The 20,908-nt window shown below is 38.6% G+C and overlaps 1 protein-coding gene across 1 annotated transcript in view; it reads right to left on the bottom strand.

Moving 5' to 3' along the window:
* Positions 1–6,734: 6,734 nt before the first annotated feature.
* LGR5 (leucine rich repeat containing G protein-coupled receptor 5) overlaps positions 6,735–20,908 on the bottom strand; it is a 94,898-nt gene continuing 80,724 nt past the window's right edge. The window contains exons 14-18 of the mRNA XM_009566198.2: positions 20,420–20,491; positions 18,379–18,504; positions 13,560–13,705; positions 12,517–12,600; positions 6,735–10,683 (exon numbers count right to left, since the gene is read on the bottom strand). Of these exons, the coding sequence (XP_009564493.2) occupies positions 9,593–10,683; positions 12,517–12,600; positions 13,560–13,705; positions 18,379–18,504; positions 20,420–20,491 (1,519 nt within the window). The 3' untranslated portion in view covers positions 6,735–9,592. The remainder of the gene's footprint in view (positions 10,684–12,516; positions 12,601–13,559; positions 13,706–18,378; positions 18,505–20,419; positions 20,492–20,908) is intronic.

Below are 20,908 nucleotides of genomic sequence, written 5' to 3'. Positions count from 1 at the left end.
CAGAGGTATTTGGGGTAAAAAATCTGAATGACACAAAAAGAGAAATTCGTCAGGGAGCTCTAAGGGGGGAAGTGGAGCTGAACAATCTTTTTCTAATTATCCTAATAGAGTGCCATTATCAGGAATGCTCTGTTCTCCATTGCAAAAGAAAGTTATGTTAATAGGAAACAAAGATATTTGATCCTTCGTAGATCAAAGCAGTTTTATGATGCTGCTGTCATTATGAAAGGTGCTTGGTGTAAGAATGGTACTTAGTGGACAATGGCTGTATTGTTTGGAATTTATTTACCTTCTAAAAAAAAAAAAATCAGTCCTAGTGTATCATTTATGAGGTCCCAGATTTGATGAGAAATACTTCGTTCTACCATAAAGCAACAGTTTTTAGGACTATGCAATAGTTCACTGCCTACAAATGTGAGACGTTCCACTGTCCAAAAAGGAATATTTGGTATAGCAATAAAAACTTGCTGAAATCTTACCGAAGTGCAGAAGATCCTTGTAAAGCCTCTGAATTCCATCCTGGAAAAGCCTGTGAGCTTCACCCTACTTTCCCCTTCCTCTTTGTACTTACTCACGTTCAAAGTTTAGCTCTGAGAGCTTCCAAGCAGCCTTTTTCCTTTTGTATTTAGGCAGCATTTAGAGTGCTAGGATGCTGGTCCATAACCAAAGCTCCAAAGTGCTCTCTTAACACAGATAATATTGAGTGTAGAGAGAGATTGATACTGAGAACAGTTCACCTATGGCTCACAAAATGGTTTACTTACTACTGTAAAAACCTCTGAGGAGAGAAAAAGGGCTTAAAGATCTGGAAAGACTTATGCACACCAGCAGTGTTGCGTAAAGAATAGAAAATGAAGTGTGTGGGAAAAGGCGAGAGAATGTTTTTCAGGAGAAAGCCTATCAATTCTTGTAGGCATGAAAGTAGTGTCCAGGGGTAGAGCTAAATAATTAATGCTGGTAATTTACTTTGACCTGTATTTATGTTCCATACAAGCTAATATCACTGGTTCCTATTGAAGTGGAGTGAATAGAAGAAAAAAATTATTTGAATTTTGAATACTTGTCATGCTTGATCAACCAAATAAAACTCAATGATTTATTGGTTTATTTGTCTTCTGCTAGCCTTGGCATAAAGGTGTTTTCTAAATTATTTTTTTTCCTACAGAAATGCTTTTTACCTGTGTGAGTAGCTTCACCATCTTTCTGCGACTGATGCTCCACGAATATTCTCATACTGTGGGTGCACATACATCACTTTTTAAAGATGTTACTACTTATCTTCTTTATAGTTTATTCTTCAAGAACAGGGTGGCAGAGAGATGTAGTTAAATAGACGTCACACTGCGGATAGGCAAAATTAAAAATTCTTAAAATGAATACTTATTGAGAAAGGTCTTCATTTTCTTGGAGTACAAAGATCCCAGAAATGGCTTTAGACTGGCTTTGCAGTCTAAGTATTTCTTGAGAGAAAGCCTATCAATTCTTGTAAGTATAAAAGCATCAAAACAATGCAAACTTGCCCACAAAAGCAGGTGAAAAAATTTCAATTGACTGGCCTGTGACTGCAGTTGTTGTGTACAAGTGCAATGTGTGATTGGGTAATTCCTGTCACTGCATCTGGCGGCTGTCTATTCTGATTTGATGGTACCGCTTCCATGTGTGCAGGTCATCAAGACTCATAGCCTGTACTATCAACAGCTCTAGTAATTAATCTCATTATTCCGTAGCTGAGGAAGAAAGTTACTTGAAACTAGGAGGTGATACAGAGTCCTTTCACTGGGATAAATGCAAGCAAAAGTGCATGTCCCCAAAACTGCAAAGTTTTCTAAACTGATCAGCTGGAGGCACACCTTGGGTATTACTCAGCCAGAAACATGAAAGGACAGAGAAGCAGTTAGAGGTGGCAGTGAGGATGCACCAGATCACCCAGAGAAGCAGGTTTTGTACAAACAAGAAGATAACAGAGCGTTTCGGTGAGTTGGGTCAGAATAAAAATTTCTACATTAAAGACTGTTCCTGAAGTTGTGAACAGAGATGCTTTCTTGCAGGGTAGGTCTTGCAAACTTTGACTTGCTATATTGTCTTGTATTTTGGGATAGGACATAGTATGGTGGACTTCAGATCTTCAAGTGTGAATACAAGTGATGACAATTCTGGCAGCTGGAGGATCTCAAGCCTCTCTATATTCCACAGACTGGAGATAGATGTGGGCTGGTGTTAAATTTGTTTGCAAAATGGAGAGAAGTCCAGTGAACAATTTGATGGTTTTATTGTTTTCTTCAAGCTTCCTACAATTTTCAAGCAGCTATAAGTGAAACTTGAGGTAAGTATATAAACTCCATTTTTAAGTAAATATCTTTCTGTCTCATTCAGTTTTACACATTGGCCTTCCACCTCATCTATCACAGTGAATTTAACAAGTATCAAATATACCATGTCATCACCAAACAAAAGAGCAAATGTGTAGAACTATGGCTACCCTAGTAGCAAGCAATGGCCAATTTCATTGAGGAACAGTCAGATCAGAGATATCTGTGTATAAAAGTTGTACGCAGTTACACCTCAGTATTGAGGAATATGCTGAAATCTCACGAATTTCAGAATGCCACCAGTTGCACAAACCTGTGAAAAAAACCCCCACAAACTCATGGGAAAATCCATCAAAATAAGATTGTCTGTACACCAGGACAAGTACGCATCAAATAAAGCAAAATTCTTCATACTTTTCATTCACAGTAGGGCATTCAGTTAAGCCAGGGAACTATTCTTCTACTTAATGAATTAGCATGCTTATGGCTGTCTCTTCCACTTGGCTAGTTCACCATGGTTTACACATTCTCAACAACCAACTCTTCTATGAACTTCCCTGGAATCTTGGATCCTCTTTTGTTTGTTGACTGACAACGATGTTCAGGGAGAGAAGTGCCGAGGTGTTTGCTTACATTGCAGACTTATGACTGATTTCATATCCTCAAAGGCATTCCCTGGCCACATAAACCACTCTGGAGTTCATTTTCATAGTTAACCAGGAAAGAGGCATAGCAGCATTTCACAGAAGGCTGTGGTACTTCCTACAGGACATGAAACCTCTGTTTCTAGTAGAACAATCTCCCCAAGTACTTTTTTTCTTAGAAGGCCAGAAGAGGTCCTTCCTCCAGGAAAAGGTCAGTTCATAAACTGGAAATGCTGATAATATCTGCAGTGACATCTATAGTCCTGAGAAGCTGTTATTATGCATAGAACCAAATTAATAACTGCAGACACCTGTTAAAACAGTGATTACATATAAAGAATGACACCAGATGAAAAAGGAGATGTTTGAAACTTTCTTCAAGCATCAGTTTTGGAGTCCTGAGACTTTCAAGGCCAGTTGGAGAAGACTCTTGGTATGTGCATGCATAATACTTAGTGGAAGTCCTTAGATTCACAGATGGACAGTTTTTTTCCCTTGTTAACGAAGCATATTTTTTGCTTGACAAATGGAAACTGTTGCCACCTGTGAAAAGATTAAATAGGGATTTTGAGCTGACTCTTTGTCTGTGACTGAGCTTTTCAGAAATCTTGGCTGTGGGCCAGCTCTCAAGAGGAATATTCTTAATGTTTGTTTTTTCCTATGACTGAGATTGGATCCTTAGAAAATTTTGACAATGCCACAACAAATTGTTTTATGGAGGGAACATACTCGTATTTCCTATGTCTCCAGAGTCACTGGAGCACAAGCCTGTGGTTCTCTTTATGTGAACAAGATGTTCTTAATGTTGAAACTACCCTTTTTTTTTTCCAGTACACTTGCAATTGTTAGGTGTACACATAAAATTCCTTCTTCTTAATTTATGAGCATGAGTAAATTCACATTTTTCTTAAAAATTTCTAATGTCATGTAGCTGGGACCCTGTTCAAGCAAAGACTGATAAAGAATTCAATCAATTTCCTAGGCTTATTTTAGATAATATGTAATACCCATGTTGTTTTTTACAATAATACTATTGGAGAATGATGGATTTTTCCCTTGACTGGCACAAGTTCTTGAAAGAGAACATGAGGTGCTTATTGTAGTTGATGGAGAAGCTGGCTCATCCTTTGCGGGTGGAAGGACTGCAGCTCTGCTGGAGTTTGAGAACTCTTCTGCTGTTTGAGTTTGAGTTCCTCTTCTGCAGCACCTGAGCATCTGCACAATCACTGTGCCTCATGGATCTGGAAAGGATTTTCTAACACTGTTGTAATTGCTGCTGGGATCCTAGTTCTGGTCTTTTACCATTAGCTTTCCCATATTCATGTTTTTACTCTTCCATATTCACTTCCTTGTCTTCCAGTGCTTTCCTGAAGGAAGAACATTAATGTTGCTAAAAATTTTTTTAGTTTTCTTAAGCGGTTGAATAAGGAAGTTTCCAGCAAGACCTTAACTTTCATACAGCAATCTAAACTGATGACAGAGAAATGTCTGATTATGAGATTATTGTTCCAGTGTTTCATAAAACAGAGGAAATAAGTGGTGTAAAGGTGAAATTCCTATTATAAATTATATGGATAGGAGATAGTTGATGCACTTTCTCTGGCATCAGCTTTCTTGCTGTCTAGTATATGTAGACCACTAAAGCAGAAAGCAAACATCGAGCAGCAGCAACAGCAAGGACTTTGCGAAGTGGTTGGTCTCAATTTGAGATAAGTATGACTATTAGTTTACCTGGGGATGTTCTCCCCCATTTTGCAATGAGGTCTGAAGCTCCATGCCCAACTGATGCAGTGTTTCTCCTGCAGCATCATTCTCTGTGTTTCTTTGGTAGTATCTGGTAAGGCTTGGCCTTTATCCCCATACATTTTTCTTACAGGTGATCCCATCTTCTTTATGGCTCTAACTTTTGTTTCTGGCTAGCTCTTTCTCCTTGGCCATTCGCATATGTGCAACTTCCTTGAGGACCAAGTCTTCAGATACAACTCAGTAATGTTTCTACTATGCCAGAGTAGTGAGCCGGTGGTGTTCTTTGTCTGCTCTACCTAATTAACCTACTGCATGAGCCTGCAGGAAACTCTCCTTCGGCTATTATTGCAGATAACACTCCACATCTGTGGCCTGAGTGCTTCAAGAGAGACGTCAACTGTATTTACACGTAGTAGTATATTGTGCAGAACATTGAAGTTGTAACCAGAGGCATTACTGCTCGCTATGTGGTACATAAATGAATAAAAACTTTTCTTCTACATACCAAGATGTATAACCTTGGCTTCCATTTACCAGGCTATTATTCCTTTGTAGCTATTATCTTTCCTTTTTATGTACAAGCTGTAGTTTTTCACTCCTTAAATAACACTATTTCATTCTTCTCCCTTATGGACCCCCCACTCTAACATTGCTTGTGCTGTCTGGTGCAAGTGCATATGAAAGCATCTTCACTGCCTGTTTTCTTACCATTTCAATCTCCTCTGCCATCACACTGCTTCCATCCTTTTGAGCTATTCAAATTTCACAAAATTCCACATCCTTCCTAATATCCCCTAAAACTCTGCCTGTTTGCATCCTGTCTCTCGAAGCCCTCTCTCCTCTCTGGCTCATGCTCTCCCCTATGCTTTCACATGCTTCTTGTTTATTTCCTCCTACAGATAATTAATGCCTTTCTCATCTCCACTAACTGCTGGTTCTGTCCCATCTCAGTAAGACCATTCTTAAACTCACCTACAAAATTACTTCCTCTCTACTGGCCTTTCTGGCTGAAATGACCCCATCCACTCTAGCTTCCTTATCTACACTGAAAACTGCACACACTCTGCAGGAATCAGTTTGCATCTAGGATAATTTTACTGTTTCCCCCTCCGTAGTTTTTGTAATTTGTTATTTACCATATAGAATGAATTCTTGACTAAACAATTCCTTTCTCAGAGTTTTTACTTCATTGGTATCCTACCTCTTTCTTTCAGGTACTTCACAGAAATGACCTACACATCTCAGTCTCTGAAAAACCAGTTGTACCAAACCAAATCATATGCTGCAGTCCATCCTAGCAGGAATGCATCCACTGTTGCCTTTCCCCGATTCAACTGAGCTGCAGCTTCTAGCACAACCAGAGCAACCTGACTCTTGTAGACTCCCATGTTTCGGGCCCCACCTTTCATTCGCCCTTCGCATCTGCATCCTATGCATTTCATATGTGATGGCGCTACTGCCTCTCTGCTGTGTATCAGATGTATTTTGTCAGCTGTCTGGTAATCCCCTGACCTGCTTCATCTGCCACTTAAGGGATTGGAAAGAAAATAAGGAAGTATGTGAGAGAATTTGCTGTCTCACCAGATGCAGAAGCTAAGTGCAGCAAAACTTCATCTCTTATGTGGTCCAATAGGGTCTGAAGCCCGCTGCTAACTCATGCACGTTCATCACCTGACTTGATGCATGCCCTTGTCACAAGGTCGGAGGTGCCAGTCTGGCATGTGGCAATCACGAGAGGTTGTCACTGAGATATGGACAGTGTGCACAGGGAGCAGGATCTGTTCATAAGTGTCTGTGAGTGAAGTTTTGGTAAACCTCTTTGTCTACGTTGAAATGAAATACTATTATTCATTTTTTTTTCTCCCTGGGCACCTAATGAGAGCATGCAACCTGTAATTCATACTTTGCCAGGAACTTTAGACATCTGGGGGGGTTAATGTAAGTCTTACATTAACTTTGGAAGGATTAATTGAGGATGCACGTGATTTTGTGAGGTGTTATGTCCTGATTAAATGCTCTTTACTGTTCAGTCACATTTTATTACAACTTACATAGGTTTGGAACACTGATAGAAAAGAAAGCATGTCAGCTATTTACAATCACTACACATTTACATTATATTATTTACAGATAATGAATTTAGTAATATATATGAGCAGAAAATATAGCAAATATCAATATGAAACTGTACAGCGCTTAATCTCACATACTTTACTGCGGTTGCATTTCACTGTAATAATAAATACAGTTCTATATTTACACATTTTACTTTAAAAATCTATTAGATGAATTTTAACAATTTCAAGTTTAAAATATCTGATCAAAATATTTCAAACATGCTTATAAAAATAAGACAAAGCCTTTAGGACTTTCTGCAAGCTAAAAAAGTTGTGATAAAAGAAGCTTTTTTAACTAGTCTTTAGAATTATAACATTATTTTGCTTCTCAAATCACTTTACAAACCTCTTAAATATAGTGAGCTGAAAGGAATTTCACTGACATTAAGCAGTGCAGCACAGATGGACTCCAGTTAAATTAAAGCTAAGTAAACATGGTAATAGGTATTGTGCAATGGTTGACTGATCCTCTGTTTAATCCAAAGTGGATCCAGGCATCATTCTCCAGCTGTATGCTGCACTGCTTCAAAAGCCACAAGAGATAAAGGATTAAGATAAGTACTCAGCTGACTTTATCGTACATAATTTCGGCATTGGTTCATTTTCTTTTCTGAAGGATGAACATGTCAGCCCAAGTCAACTGATGCCATCTGTAACTACCAAACTAAAAATACGCCAGTGTGAATGGACAAGAAAATTGAGGCATATCCATTGTTGGCAACAAATTTTTCATTGTGAAAACGTGTCCTTTGAGTCCCAGTAAGTTTTATATACAGTAATAGATGAACAAAAGAGTAACTGATTACCTTAATTACTGGGCTAACCTAACCTTGGTAACATTAAAAAATCAGGAGATTGAGTGGCCATTAACTGAGCAGTGAGTACTGGGCTATTAAATGTTACTCCTCAGGGAGCTATTTTTAACAAACCACAAAAAGTAAATTTGTGCACTTCCGTGCCTTAAATAATCAGCTCACTTGAGCAAAAGGTGTCAGCTCTGAGAGAAAAACCCTGGAATATCCCCTGATGGCTTGGCAAGGTCAAAGACAGATATTCCAGGGAAGTGAATGTGGCTGTGTTTGGGGTTTTTTTTTCCGAGATATTTTGACAGTAAACTTAGCAAAGACTTGAAATCTTTTCTCTCTAACTGGGTTGCTTCTGATATGTAAACAGGCATGCCTTGATTCATCAAACTATTAACAGATTTTAAAACCAGAGAGGAACTCTGTGTTAATCAAAGTAACCTTTTCCTAACCTAAAGCTGCTAGAATTCCAGCCTCTGGATTCCAGTAGTTGCTCCAATACCTTTTCTGGTAATGTAGCCAATTTGAATTTAGACATTTTTAGTAACAGGCAGTTCCACCAGCTAATGACCATCACTGACAATAATTTGCACCTTTATTTCTATGCTGCATATCCCTAATGTCAATATTACCAGATTCTACTCTTGACTGAGTGGTCTTCCGCGCTCAAACTTCTGCTTCCCTGAAGTTGCTACTCATGAACTGGGATCAAATCACTCCTTTCCTAAGCTGCTTTAAGTTTATCATATTTATATACTCTTCAATTTCATAATGTTCTTTATGCATTATGAATGCAAGAACTGTTCGAAATATCTCAGTAGTGCTTAAGCACCAGTGCTAAGAACACAGATAATACAACCTCTTCGCTCCTACTTGGTATTGCCTTGGCTGGATAGGGACATTGGCTCTCCTTATTTAAAAGGACACAGTGTCCTCTAAATCTACAGCTGACTAGTGACCATTAAGCAGAGGATTTCTAGAATCACTGTTTCACAGGACAGAGACTATGCCACGAGCAGGACCACAGTTTTTGTTCCTAGGCAACTGACCTTAAATGAATGTCTCTTTGTGAGTGTCTTTGGTGTCCTTTAATTGGCCTCAGCACACCACTCTTTTTGTATTGATGACTTTGTAGTATTTTCCACTCTGAAATTCTATGAATTATCTGCCATTTTCATCAGCAGTAATTCTGGGTGTAATTCTACTGGCATGGTAGCAATTCAGGACCAAACCATGCAGAACCTCACTAGAAAAATATCCATGTGACAATAGCTGCCATTTACAATTACATTTTAAGTGCTTAACAGGTTCCTGATTAACTTCTTTCACACCTTGTTAATTTTGTTTGTTTAGCTGGCAATTATTCTTTGTCAAGTCAAATGACTTCTAAAACTCACACTCAATGCCAGCTAAAATAGTAAATCAGTTTTCTCAAACGTGGAACTTCATCAAAGTCTATTCTGCAGAACCTTTAAAAATTCAAGAGGACTACAATTCCACTTAGATACCTTGCTGAATGAGGGCCATACAAAGATGCTTATATATAAAAAAAAAATCATGGCACTGAAAAACTATTATTGAAACCAAATAACAATAAACAGGAAAAAAGGAAACCCAATCCCTGAAAACAAACTGTAACAGGTGATGCTTCAGAAAAAAAAGCCTACCAATTTAACATGATATTTTTGCTCTTGACTACCCAATGCCTTTTCAGAGTAGTGCTACTTTAAAAGAGAGCAGCTGATACAGCTGCATAAACTGCAGCAGCTTTCAGTTTCTCTCTTCATCCAAGCTTTTGGAAGCAAGCTGAGAAATTGGTTTTTTTCAGCCTGCTGCATGTTTCGTCATTGTCTGTTTTCTGATGTGTGTAATGACAATTCAGAGGCGCTCTACCTTGTGTACACACACCCTTACTTACTTTCCGGATTAAGAAATCTGTAAACATTGATCTTTTTTCTTTACTGCCACTGAAACTAGCGACATGGAACAAATGCAACTGATGAAAGATTGCAACTTTCTGTCATTTGATAAGATGATGGCACTAGTGAATTGCTGGTAGGCATGTCGTACGATATGCTGGCACTTGTGAAGGTCACCAACGCTTGTGTTGAGTCACAAGATTGTTTTTCTATGTCTTCTGAATTCACAGAGATCAGACTAGCATGTTTTGACCTTCTCCACAACAAAGTTTGCTTTCGTAGACTGCCCAAATCCTCCTTAAAGTGTGGATTGAAAAGTATATAAAGGAGTGGGTTTAGACATGCAGGCAGTGGGACAATCACTAGCAGTATTGACTTAATAACTTCTGGACTGATAAAAGTGAGGTTTAGTAAGGAGGAAAATGATAAGAAGGCCACAGGGCAATAAAGAATGCAATTAGTAAAAAGCAGCAAGGCTATATGTTTGACCATAGAGCAATCCCAAATGTTGTCTAGTTCTCCCTTTTCTAAAGTACAGTAGAGCTTTGTATAAGCAATTGTCATTACCAGAAAACAAAGGGAGTTCAGCAATACCAGTGCTACCATGTAGCCCATAGCAGTAGGTTCTCCAAATGGTAGTGGTAAACAAAGTGGAGAAATTCCGTACTCACTCCCAGTGAGGAGTGGTGTCACTGCAATGAGGAGTGCCAACATAAAGCAAAAGAAAATGGCAATTTTTACACTAGCAATGGAGGATTTTGTTTCAAACTTTGTAGTGTGCTTTACAGAGAATGCACGTTCAAGTGCAGCTAAGGTAAGGAGGAAAATGGAAGCCTCTGAAGCAAAAATGGAGAGAAGGCCAGTTATTTGGCAACCAATTCCACTTTCCCACTGTGCTCCATACTGAGCGAAGCTGCCAAAAGTCGATGCATCCACACTAGCCAGTACTCCACTGGCCAGACCCATCAAGGCATTTACAATAGCTATTAAACCAATCAAAAGTTTTATGGAGGACATGTACAATGGAGATCTGAAAACCGTAGCAGACACCAGTGCATTGCAAATAAACGTTAAACCCACTATGGTCCACACTCCAATTCTTATCAGCCAGCTACCAAACAGATGGTCACATGGTTTGAAGGGACCTGAAATGACAAAACAAAAAGTGTAAGGGAAGCTCATATAAATTAAAAAATAATTTTGTGCTCTTCAAGACATGAAATGTTATGCTTCTTCTGGGTTCTCAGCACAGCCAAATAATGAATTTCAGTCCAAAAGGGGAGCTGGAAATACACTCTGCTTTTGTAGCATTCTGAGACCTTGGTAACATGTTGCTGATATGCATGTGGTGTTACTGGTGCACATGGGTTTTTGTTCCTCAAGCCAGAAGGGTCTGCAAGTGTCTTTTTCCAAGTACAAGTGGAATGTTCACGTCCAGCCTGTAGTTTCAAGAAGTGTGTGAAAAAGGCTGAAAAAGATACTTCTTTCTAAACCAGGGCAGGTTGCTAATGAATCCTGGTGATGTGTGACATAAAGGATATGGACAGATTCACTTTGTCTATCTGTAATGTGTCATTACAGAGTCCAAAAAAACTGAAGCTGTCTTTGCATTTGGAACTGCTGCCTTTTTGGAGGGGCTTCTGATGACCTGTGGCTGCAATCAGGCCTGCTGTATATTTTCATAGAACTGAGGTACATACACCGTGTGGTTGAAGCTGAATGCTCTGCCACCTGAGAAACGTTATTTATCTTGGTCTGAGCCAGTGATGGTCTCTCGAGGCAAGTCTTTCACAGTGGTCTGTGCTTCTCCAAGAAGACACAAACCCTGCAGCTGGGATGTGTTCCATGTGACCACAACTATTGCCATCAAGTAGGCAATAAGCATCTATGTGTCAGCTTGCAAGTTATTCTAAGGTACCATTTGAAAGATCAGCATGGAAGCTAAATTTTCTCTTGCGTCTGGTCTTAACTTACCTTGAACACAGCAACACTTCTGTGAACTCCGTAGTTATATTTAGGTCATAGGAGAGTATGTGATGGTCAAATGGTTCTAAATGCCCTAAATATAACTACGGAGTTCACAAAAACCATAAATGGTTCACTGCCTTTTCCTTTCCTCATTACATAACTCTAAAAAATGTATTGTTATTTGCTGTTATTAACAAGAATCTTGGCTTGGAATGAATGCTGAAGTACTAGTCGTCACTTGGGTTTTTTGTTCACGTTTCACAATGAAAGAATGGGTAGGGAAAATGTTTGCTGAATCAAGCAAAGTGAAACTTATGACCATGGCTGCTGAAGTTAGAAGTGAGCTTCCAAGGACATCTTCCTTTCCTTGCCTTACAGGACACTTTTGGCAGAACTGGTGGCCTGTAGCTTTGCAGTACAATCAATGCATTTCTTTTTCCTTTCTGCCACAATGCAAAGCCAGGGATATACTACTGAATACAGAAAATGAAAGCACAGTGCTGAGTGTCCTTTGTAATGGACTGTGTACATCAGCACTGCAGTGTTTGGTATTTCCTAGATATTGAACTAGACCATGTGTTGCTCAAGAATCTCAAGTGTACAACAACTCTGTGAAGCTCAGAAGAATGACTTTAACTTTGCAAAAGACTGAGCGATCAAAGATTCAGCTCCCTTTTATCATTTGTGCCTTGGTAGAACAGAGTCTTTGCTCTCTCATTGCCTTGATAAGGGGAACAATTCCTATGAAAAAGGGCCTGGAGGGAGGATGTGCCTGAGAACCAGGGAAAACTCATCATACTCATAGATGAATTTAGCAGCTGAATAGTCTTCTGGACTTCCATGCAAAATTTTATATTATTGTGCAATATATTTGTGTTAATCTCATCAAACTATTGCAAAACATCAATATGCCCTAGTTTCTGCCCTAGTATGAGATTCAGAGTTTGTTCTGCATCTAGAGAATCCACTGCTACTGTGGTTAGATTCCTATCTGTCTGCCAGTTTCATACCTGGGGAAGGTGAACATTGCACTGAATGATGAGCTTTCAAATCTTCTTCAAAGTCAAGGAAAAAATCTTCAAAGTCACGCTCATCTGTGGGGGAGAAAACACCCAGCTTTGATACTGCAGTTTTCACGAAAACTTCTTCTGGTAAAAATCACAAAAAAGTCTGTTGTTTTAGGCCTACTTTTGTCCCTTTGCCTGCCAAACCATGAGTAGAAGCAGACGTATGCCTGCTTGGTTTTGAATTACTCTATTCAGGATTATTTAAGAAGTTGGCACCGTCACTTATCCAAAGATAATAGCTTACAGGTACATTTTCCATTACCTAATTTGCAGTATGACAACTGCCCAGAGGGGTTTAAAATATGAATTCTACTGTTGTACCAGGGTAGTAAGAATTAATCCAAGTCTTCCTGTATTTCTTAAGTTGTCACTTTACCATGTAGTCTTGGTTCTGTTCTTGCTAGAGGTAGCCCTGAACTCTGACACCTACTGGTCTACAGGAGTGGAGATAGAACAGAGAGCAACAGGTTGGTTGCATGTACACAACAGGTAGCAGGTAAAGTAACAGACCTTGTGCTGAAGAGGAAGAAATTGCAGCGGTCTGCTGCCCCGAAGAGCAGATGAACTCTCTGGTATCAAGGAAGTGCCAGAAAAAATATCAGCAGCTAAGCCCCATGGCTCATCCTGAAGCACGAGAGCAGGAGTGGACAGCAGGAGAGCCAAGGATGCGTTGCTACTTCCAAGGCTGGCAAGACACTGGATCTTTGCTGGCCTGCTCTTCTTCTATACCTCTTAAATAAAAGGAAGATTTCACCTCCCACATTATTTTAGTTATTTTTTGGACAGAAAAATGAGCGAGTGAGATTTTTGAAAAGCAGACCTGAAAAAAAAGAGTTTGCTAAGAATTGCAATGCTTGGATAACATATTATTGGGCAAGACAGAGGGAGAGATTGCCTCTGTGACTCTAAAAGACTACTGAATCTGTTTAACATCATAGGCTGCTCACAGCCTTCAGGTAGGCTCAAAAGCCAAACACAAAGATTACCTGGAATTTGTAACAACCCAGCATCCTTCCTGTGAAAATCATCTATGCTGTTATTCTCATCTCTGTTCCACTGGCTGGAGATTTTGTAGTGGCTCTCGGAAGCTCCAAAGGCACAGCACTGATAAGCATAAGGCATTTCTATGACTCTGTAGAAAAATATGGAAGTATGCAATGGTACTTGTTTAGCACCAGAGTTACTGGACTGGACTGCTCCTCTGATAGCACAAAGGAACTTGTTTAAATAACCATGACTGAAAGTAAAAGTACCTATGAGTAAAAATCAGTTATGATAATAGGAAACAGGGAGTCACAAATAAAATTCTACACCAGAAACGCAGATGATTTCTAGGCTAATTTTAGAAAAGACACAACAAGGGAGATATTAAAGTGGAAGGTAAGTGCCTTGCAGCTGAGTGAATGTTACTCTTAGAGTTGTATTTCTATTTTATGATTTGGAATGATGTTAGTGTAACTCAGCAGCTACTTCATGTTTTTCTTAGTGGTTTCCTTTTAAAAAGCAGATCCAAAGATCAAAATTGCATCTACCCATCTAACAGGCAAACCCAAAACATCACTTTCCAAAAGGAATTTTCCTAGTTTTGGGAGAATGAGACTTTTTGGAATTCAGACTTTATCCACCTCTTTCCATTTCAAACTCTTTTCACAGCAAGATGGCAAAAAGGGGATTGTCTTTTGTACACAGATCAAGAAAGCAGTGCTCTACACAAAAAAGGTGAATGAATCAGAAAGTGAGTGTGTGAAAACAGATGTCACTGAGGAAAAGGTTTTACAGTTGTCTTAGAAATGAGCATGGTCATTGCAGGACACTGGATGCTCATTCTTAACTCAAAATGTTAAGATCATTGATATTCCCAACACATAACTTTCAAATAATTCAGTTTCAATTATTCTGAGGGTTTCTTTTGTCAGAAAATTGTTCATTTCTGGTGTGTTTTCAATTTAATTCCTTTCAGGATGTGCAGATTCTGGGGTAGCATGGAAGAACTACATCTATTCAAGTTCTGTAGACTATTTCTTCCACTCCTTAGATATATTTTATGCTTTAGAAGCAGAGCTATTTAATTTGCACAGTTCAACAGTAGTACATACTAAACCCTAAAAACTCATCTTAATTCCAAAAGTTCGATAAAACAAAAGTTTCAAAGATAAAGAGGTGATCAAAAGTTATTCTGTCTTAATTTAAAAGGAATAAAGTAGAAATATATCCTCCTATCAAATTACTTTCAACATGTAAATTAACTTAATGAGTGTTCCAAGTAACCTCTAACCTCCCGGGAAATCTGCAAAGAAATCAGTCTGAATCAGGCCCAGTGCCAACAGAACTTAAACTTGTGCACCAGCCAAAAGCTTGGTACAAAGGGGAACAAATGGAACCCTGAGCTCTAAAGTGATTTTTTAAATTAGTGCATTTTGGGGCATTTAGATTCTATTTGCTTAGATTTTTGTTGGGAATTAGCAATAATAACCTGTACCCTCATTCTTGATGCAAATAGCTGCATAAGATATTTTTAAGGTACTCCAATAAAAATTCAAGGCAACCAATATCTAGCTATCAAGCAATCTCATACCAGCAGGTTTAAATATTTAATTTCTGACTCATTTATATGCGTCCCATCTTTTAAAATAAGGAGATCATCTCGATAAACATTTTTGAACACATTTCCCAGAAGCCCTTCTTAAATAAACTCCTATTACATCTACAGATTACTGGACTAACTCATAGTTAGTCACCTGGACTACAACCAATCCCAATACCCAACTAGAAATGCCCCTTTCTCACAGGAATCCCCACAAATGACAGAAAAAAAACTTATCAAAAGAAACATTGACAGTTCTGCTGGAAGACATTGATACAGCTAAGGAAAGGAACAGCTAACAGATATTTTAGACTCAAGGAACTAATGGAAATGTATTCTCTGGTTATTCAAATGGCATTTTGTGCTTCATAATGACAGATATCCAGATGCTGTTATGCCTCTCCCAGCCTGCTGGCCTGTCATATACTGGAAATGTGAACCTCTCACATTGTACTGGTCTGCTGCTTTGATGAAGTAGCAAAAAACCCTCACCACTTTAAAATTATCTTTAAAGAGCAAGAGTCTCATTTCATCCTCTCTGTATGTCTTTCTAACATCCTTTCTTAGACCTGAACAGATTTTTTTTGTCCCCTGGGTTACCAAGATATACATATAGGCCTCCTATGGGTGGATGCTTCCAAATCTGTATACAAAGCATAACTGCACAGAATGCCTGGGACCCAGAACACAGAGGACAAAACATACTTTGTAAAGAAGAAAAGTCACTATCAACTCTTCTTGGTGACAGAAGAATTTATTTCTTGTCAAAGGTACATTTGAAAAAACCAAAAAGTAGCAACTCTCAGTTGTACAGTTCTGCCATCTGTCCTTTGTATGGCTAGTGCTTATTTGATGTGGGCGATTAGATCTGGAATTTGTCAAATTAATCTGTTTTAGAAAAGCTGGCTGAATTTATTTTTATACTGCTTATCTTACTGATGATATCTGTACCTTTGATATTTTTTTCTCCTGCAGCAAGGAATGACTCTTTTTTCTGCTTTTAGACTAAGCAGCAGAGAACACAAGGTCATTTTTCACCTCACAAAAGTGTGGAGTTGATGGTGAATGGGAAAGCAGAGTGATGACGGATTGAGAAAATCACTGAGTTCTTTACAGAGCTGAATCAAAGCATCAGATAAAGAAGGAAGGAGTGGCTGTCTGTCTGACTTGACTTCCTCATAGCTTGCCATAGCAGATTGGGCTTGGCTCTGTAGAATGTTCTCGTGCCATTGCTGAAAGTGGGGCAGAGAGGATGCTCAGCTATTTGATGTGTCTGTGTGTTGAACAGCAATGACCCATTTAGATGAGTGGGAAGCTTTTACACAGGAATTTGTCTTTAATGTTGTAACCAATGTCTAGTTCCAACAATTACAAAGGGTGAAATTTCATTTTGTTTCAGATCTCTGTTCAAGTTTGGTGCTTCATGCATTGTCTGTGCACTGATCCTGTGTGAAGTTCTGGCCTCATCGTGATTTGTAGTAAAAGACCTGCAGACTCTAGGTCAGGTTTTTACATTCTCTCCTGAGTGGATATTACTTGTTCTTACAGACGTTTATCAATTTTAGATGTATTAATCACACTTTTCATACCTTGTTTTAAGACTAAATCTACTACCTGACACATCCTTGTTAACTACTTACCCTGACGAAATACACTGTAGTTGCTTGATTGTACTGGTGTAATAAACATATAAAGTATAATTTTGATAAAAGAATTAAAAAATCTTAGTTGTACATAATTGAGTTGATTAGTGGATTATTCCATTGCAGCAGTAATCCATTTTCTTGAGTTTACATTCTTTTAAAGAACCTTCAGGTATTTTAGAATTGTCATCTACCTCAACATGTGGACAGTCAAAGAGAAGAAAAATTACAGTAGAAGCTCAGCCTCAATCATTCACTATTTCTTATGCTACTTGCTTCTTGACCTCCATGACCCTTGAAGGTCTCTAGTGCAAGAGAGGAGTAAGGCCTCTAGTGCTTTGAATATTTATGTTGAGTATTTTCATACACTGAAGTCACTGCCCAGTCTCCCCTGTGACAAACTACAACTACTGAGTCTATTAAGCAATTTTTTTCCTAACCTTGGAATGAATTTCTGCAGCTTTTCTCTGTTTATACTAACATGCCATCATACATGTGTTCTAGTGTGGATCCCTCCAGTGCTGGATGCAGAGGTTTAATCATATCTGCACTTCTACTCATGGCTCCCTTATTGATAACTCCAAATACTCCAGTCCTTTTCATCAGTAGTAACATCTTGAACTGTTTGTCTCCTATGACCCATGAGACTTTTCCCAGTGCAAAAGGCAAATATAGTGAGGACAGTAAGGATGTAATCTCCATCCCTGGAGATATTTAAAAGCCATCTGGACATGGTCCAGAGCAACTGGCTCCAGGTGACCCTGCTTGAACAGACAAGATGACCTCTAGAGGTTCCTTTCAATCTCAACCATTCAGTGATTCTGTAACCAGGTGCACACTGTTTAATTGTTTCAAATTTTATGATATCAAATTTTTACAGTAAAACATGAAAAAAATGCATGTTGCACTTGGCATTCTCTAATTAAAATATTAAAAAAACAAGGGAGAGTTAGGGACACTCAGATACTCAGAAGTCAGAAGCAAAACTCATTACTGTGATTTCTCTATGGTCATTCAGTGACTGTCAAAGCTACAAGTGAGCTCTAGAGAACATTTCCTTCCTGTATCGCAAGGCATACAGCATAAAATTACTAGAATCACAATTTTTTAGTAATAATGGCAAAGCATTATCTGAATCTTAATCAAAAGATTACAGAAAAACCACATCCCAAAAAAATGAGGCCAAATATTTTTGAACTTCAGGAATATATTCTTCCCTTGGTACTTGCTATGTTCTCATTAAATATAATGGAAGTTCTGTAAGCATAGTCTGGTAGAAGAAGCACATATCACTGAGCTGCTAGCAATATTGTTTTAACAGCTTTTGAAGCATATCGCCAGGAAGCAGATGTGGCTTGTATTAAGCAAGTACTGGAGTTAATATTTCAAAACCCTTCATGGTTTCTTCAGTTAAAAGTGAGCATGATAAAATAAGTCTATCATTTTTATCATATTTGATTTAGTTTTAATAGCACAGATCAAAGACTGACAATACGAAGTAACATGCATTACACACTGACACACCTTCCATTGCACATGAACACAAATGTGGCTTATTAGTTTTAACAATATACTCACTTGAGTTCTGGAAAATTTTCAGATGATATCAAACTTTGTAGAGCATGATTTCCTGTTAATTTTAAATGAGTTAAACCATGTAGCCCCGTCACAGGAAAAGAGGACAAAAGGTTGGATGACACATCCCTGCATAACAGCAAATAAAAATCAGCTTACAGGTTTTAATTTTTTTTTTCTTCAGCGCTAGAAGATTTACATTGGAAAAACTGGTTTGATTTTTCTAACTTAATCAAAAATGACTGCATTAAACACAGGCCCCAGTCAGCAGAGCAAAGCTGCAGCACCACACAGGACTAGGCACCTACATGTCTAGCAGAAAGCTAACAGTAATATCTAGCAGCAGGATAAGCCTCTGTTGCCCAATTTAGACTCCAAACATTCACAGTGCCAGTTCTGAGACTAGCATATGAATTTAAAATCTGATCATTAGATTGTTTGAATTAAAGTCAGTGAGTACCAGAAGAATTTCCCACAGTTTAAACGATTTAGTGGGATGCTAGAGGGCATAGCTGCCCTGCAAGCTCCACAGGGAGCATGTTACGTGTATGGGGAAGATGTGTGTTTCGGCGGTGGGACAGGTCCTGGCTGAAACAGATGAAAGTGATAGTTTTAAGCTGAAGTTTGTCTGAGGGGCTGAGGGAGGGCAGTGCAGATGATCATGGATACATAAATTGGAGAAAGTAAAACAGGTGACTGAAAAGCAGAAGTCATCAAGGAGATAAAGTAACCAAAGACTGGGAAGTTCAGAGGTATTCTGTTCTCTATTTCTACTTATCTCTTCCATTTATCCAATGAACCTTTCCAGTTCTCTTCACAATTATGTGCACTGCAATACTTCAGATGGTCAACAGTTAAGAAGGTGGAAGAATGGGAGTCTAATGCAGCTGGAATGCTTTTATGCCAAAGGCTGAAGAGCAAAGTTCCTGTTTCTCGGACTATCTACCCAAATCTACGGGTTAGACATAAAATAAGGTATGTTGATGGACTGGTCTTCTACCTGTCTGGTTTAGTGCATGTTCTCTTTCCCACAACATGGATAAATAACCAAAGGTGAAATTCCGGTCTTACTGCAAATGACCACTCACCTCAGTTAGAGCAGGGTTAGAGATTCGCATTTCAGGAAACACCGGTACACTACGTCAGTGTATGCATGTTAGAGAGGTTTTTTTCTTTAACCTGCTTTGACTTCTACACTATTGACAAAAGCTACAATTTATTGCTTGCCTCACAAAGTAGGAAAGCTCTGCAGAGGGGCCCAAAAGGGATGTGATGGACAATATTGTCTTTACAGGCTTTTTTTCCAGTGCGCATTCAGAAGGGAGGCTGTGCACGTTGACAGAAACAGCCCTTTCCAAATAAAGGTTTTGCAGCAGCTACTGGATTATTGGAGAGTAAATGCCCAGCAGTGTATCTTTGTGACAACCACACAGCAGGATGACTCCAGAGGAGTTTTTTTAACGTCTTCCCCATACACCCAGTACCTCAGGGATTCACCTTCAAGAGGCATCATAGTGACAGTGGGAACTAGGAAAATGTTAGTAAGGACTGAGAAGTGCTTAGGAACAAAGCTTGCAAAATTGGCTGCTGATGTTTTGACCTCTAACTACTCTGGCTGAATTTACTAGAGAAGAAAAATTATTCCATCAAATGAGGAACAATGAAATAAAGATGCGTACTGGAAAATGTTTCTTATTTCATTTTTAATCCAGTTCCTTAATCCTGAAACAGAACGAACAGGAAATATTTTCCGCTGCTACAAGATACTAAACTGTTAAGAAATTGAATGATGAAAGGTAGATACATTGATATTCTTCATGGACCCCAAATTACTCTGTTTGCACAAGTGCTTTATGCACCTTTGTCATAATACCCATGGGAATCAGTGAAGCAGAAGAAAACAGGCTTTCAGATATGGATTCAGCAGACCAGAAGATAAGAATAGAGACAGCCTCAAACCCTGCTGCACCAAGTTATTGAATTTTTGTATGCTTTTGCAAGAAAAATATGAAAATTTGAATGTAAAAGATATACAAATACTTACAGTTTGATCAGAGATGGTAAAGAGGAGAAGGCACTTGGATGAATAATTTTAATTTTATTCCAAGCTAAATCCCTACAAGAAAAGTGAGTAGAAGATTACATACCCACTGAGTGAATATGGAAGTTTTCATATACTTGATTAGGAGGCCTAAATATAAAAAAGGTATTAATTGCATGCAATTTTCAGTAGGCTTCTGCATATCTCCTAGTGCAAAATCTTTTTTACATTTTTAAATTATATTAGTTAATGGTGTTAAGCTGACAACTTAATAGCTCTTAAAGCCTTCTACACTCTAGGGCAGTTATTTTCAGCCTGGTTCCTCAGGCAGCAGGGAAAAGGGTGGGGTATACGGACTACTCCTACAGATCCTCATGATGTGACTAAGAACAGCAAATTCATTGTCAATAGGCTTAATTTCCTAATCTCAATCTCCACTGAGCCTGAAAAATCAAAAAGATTGAAATTAACTCTTAAAAAATGTACAGGTTT

The sequence above is a fragment of the Cuculus canorus genome, chromosome 1 (genome assembly GCF_017976375.1).
Source record: "Cuculus canorus isolate bCucCan1 chromosome 1, bCucCan1.pri, whole genome shotgun sequence".
Lineage (NCBI taxonomy): Eukaryota > Metazoa > Chordata > Aves > Cuculiformes > Cuculidae > Cuculus > Cuculus canorus.
The sequence above is the reverse complement of the archived record's forward strand: the minus strand, read 5'-3'. Positions and strand labels throughout refer to the sequence as shown.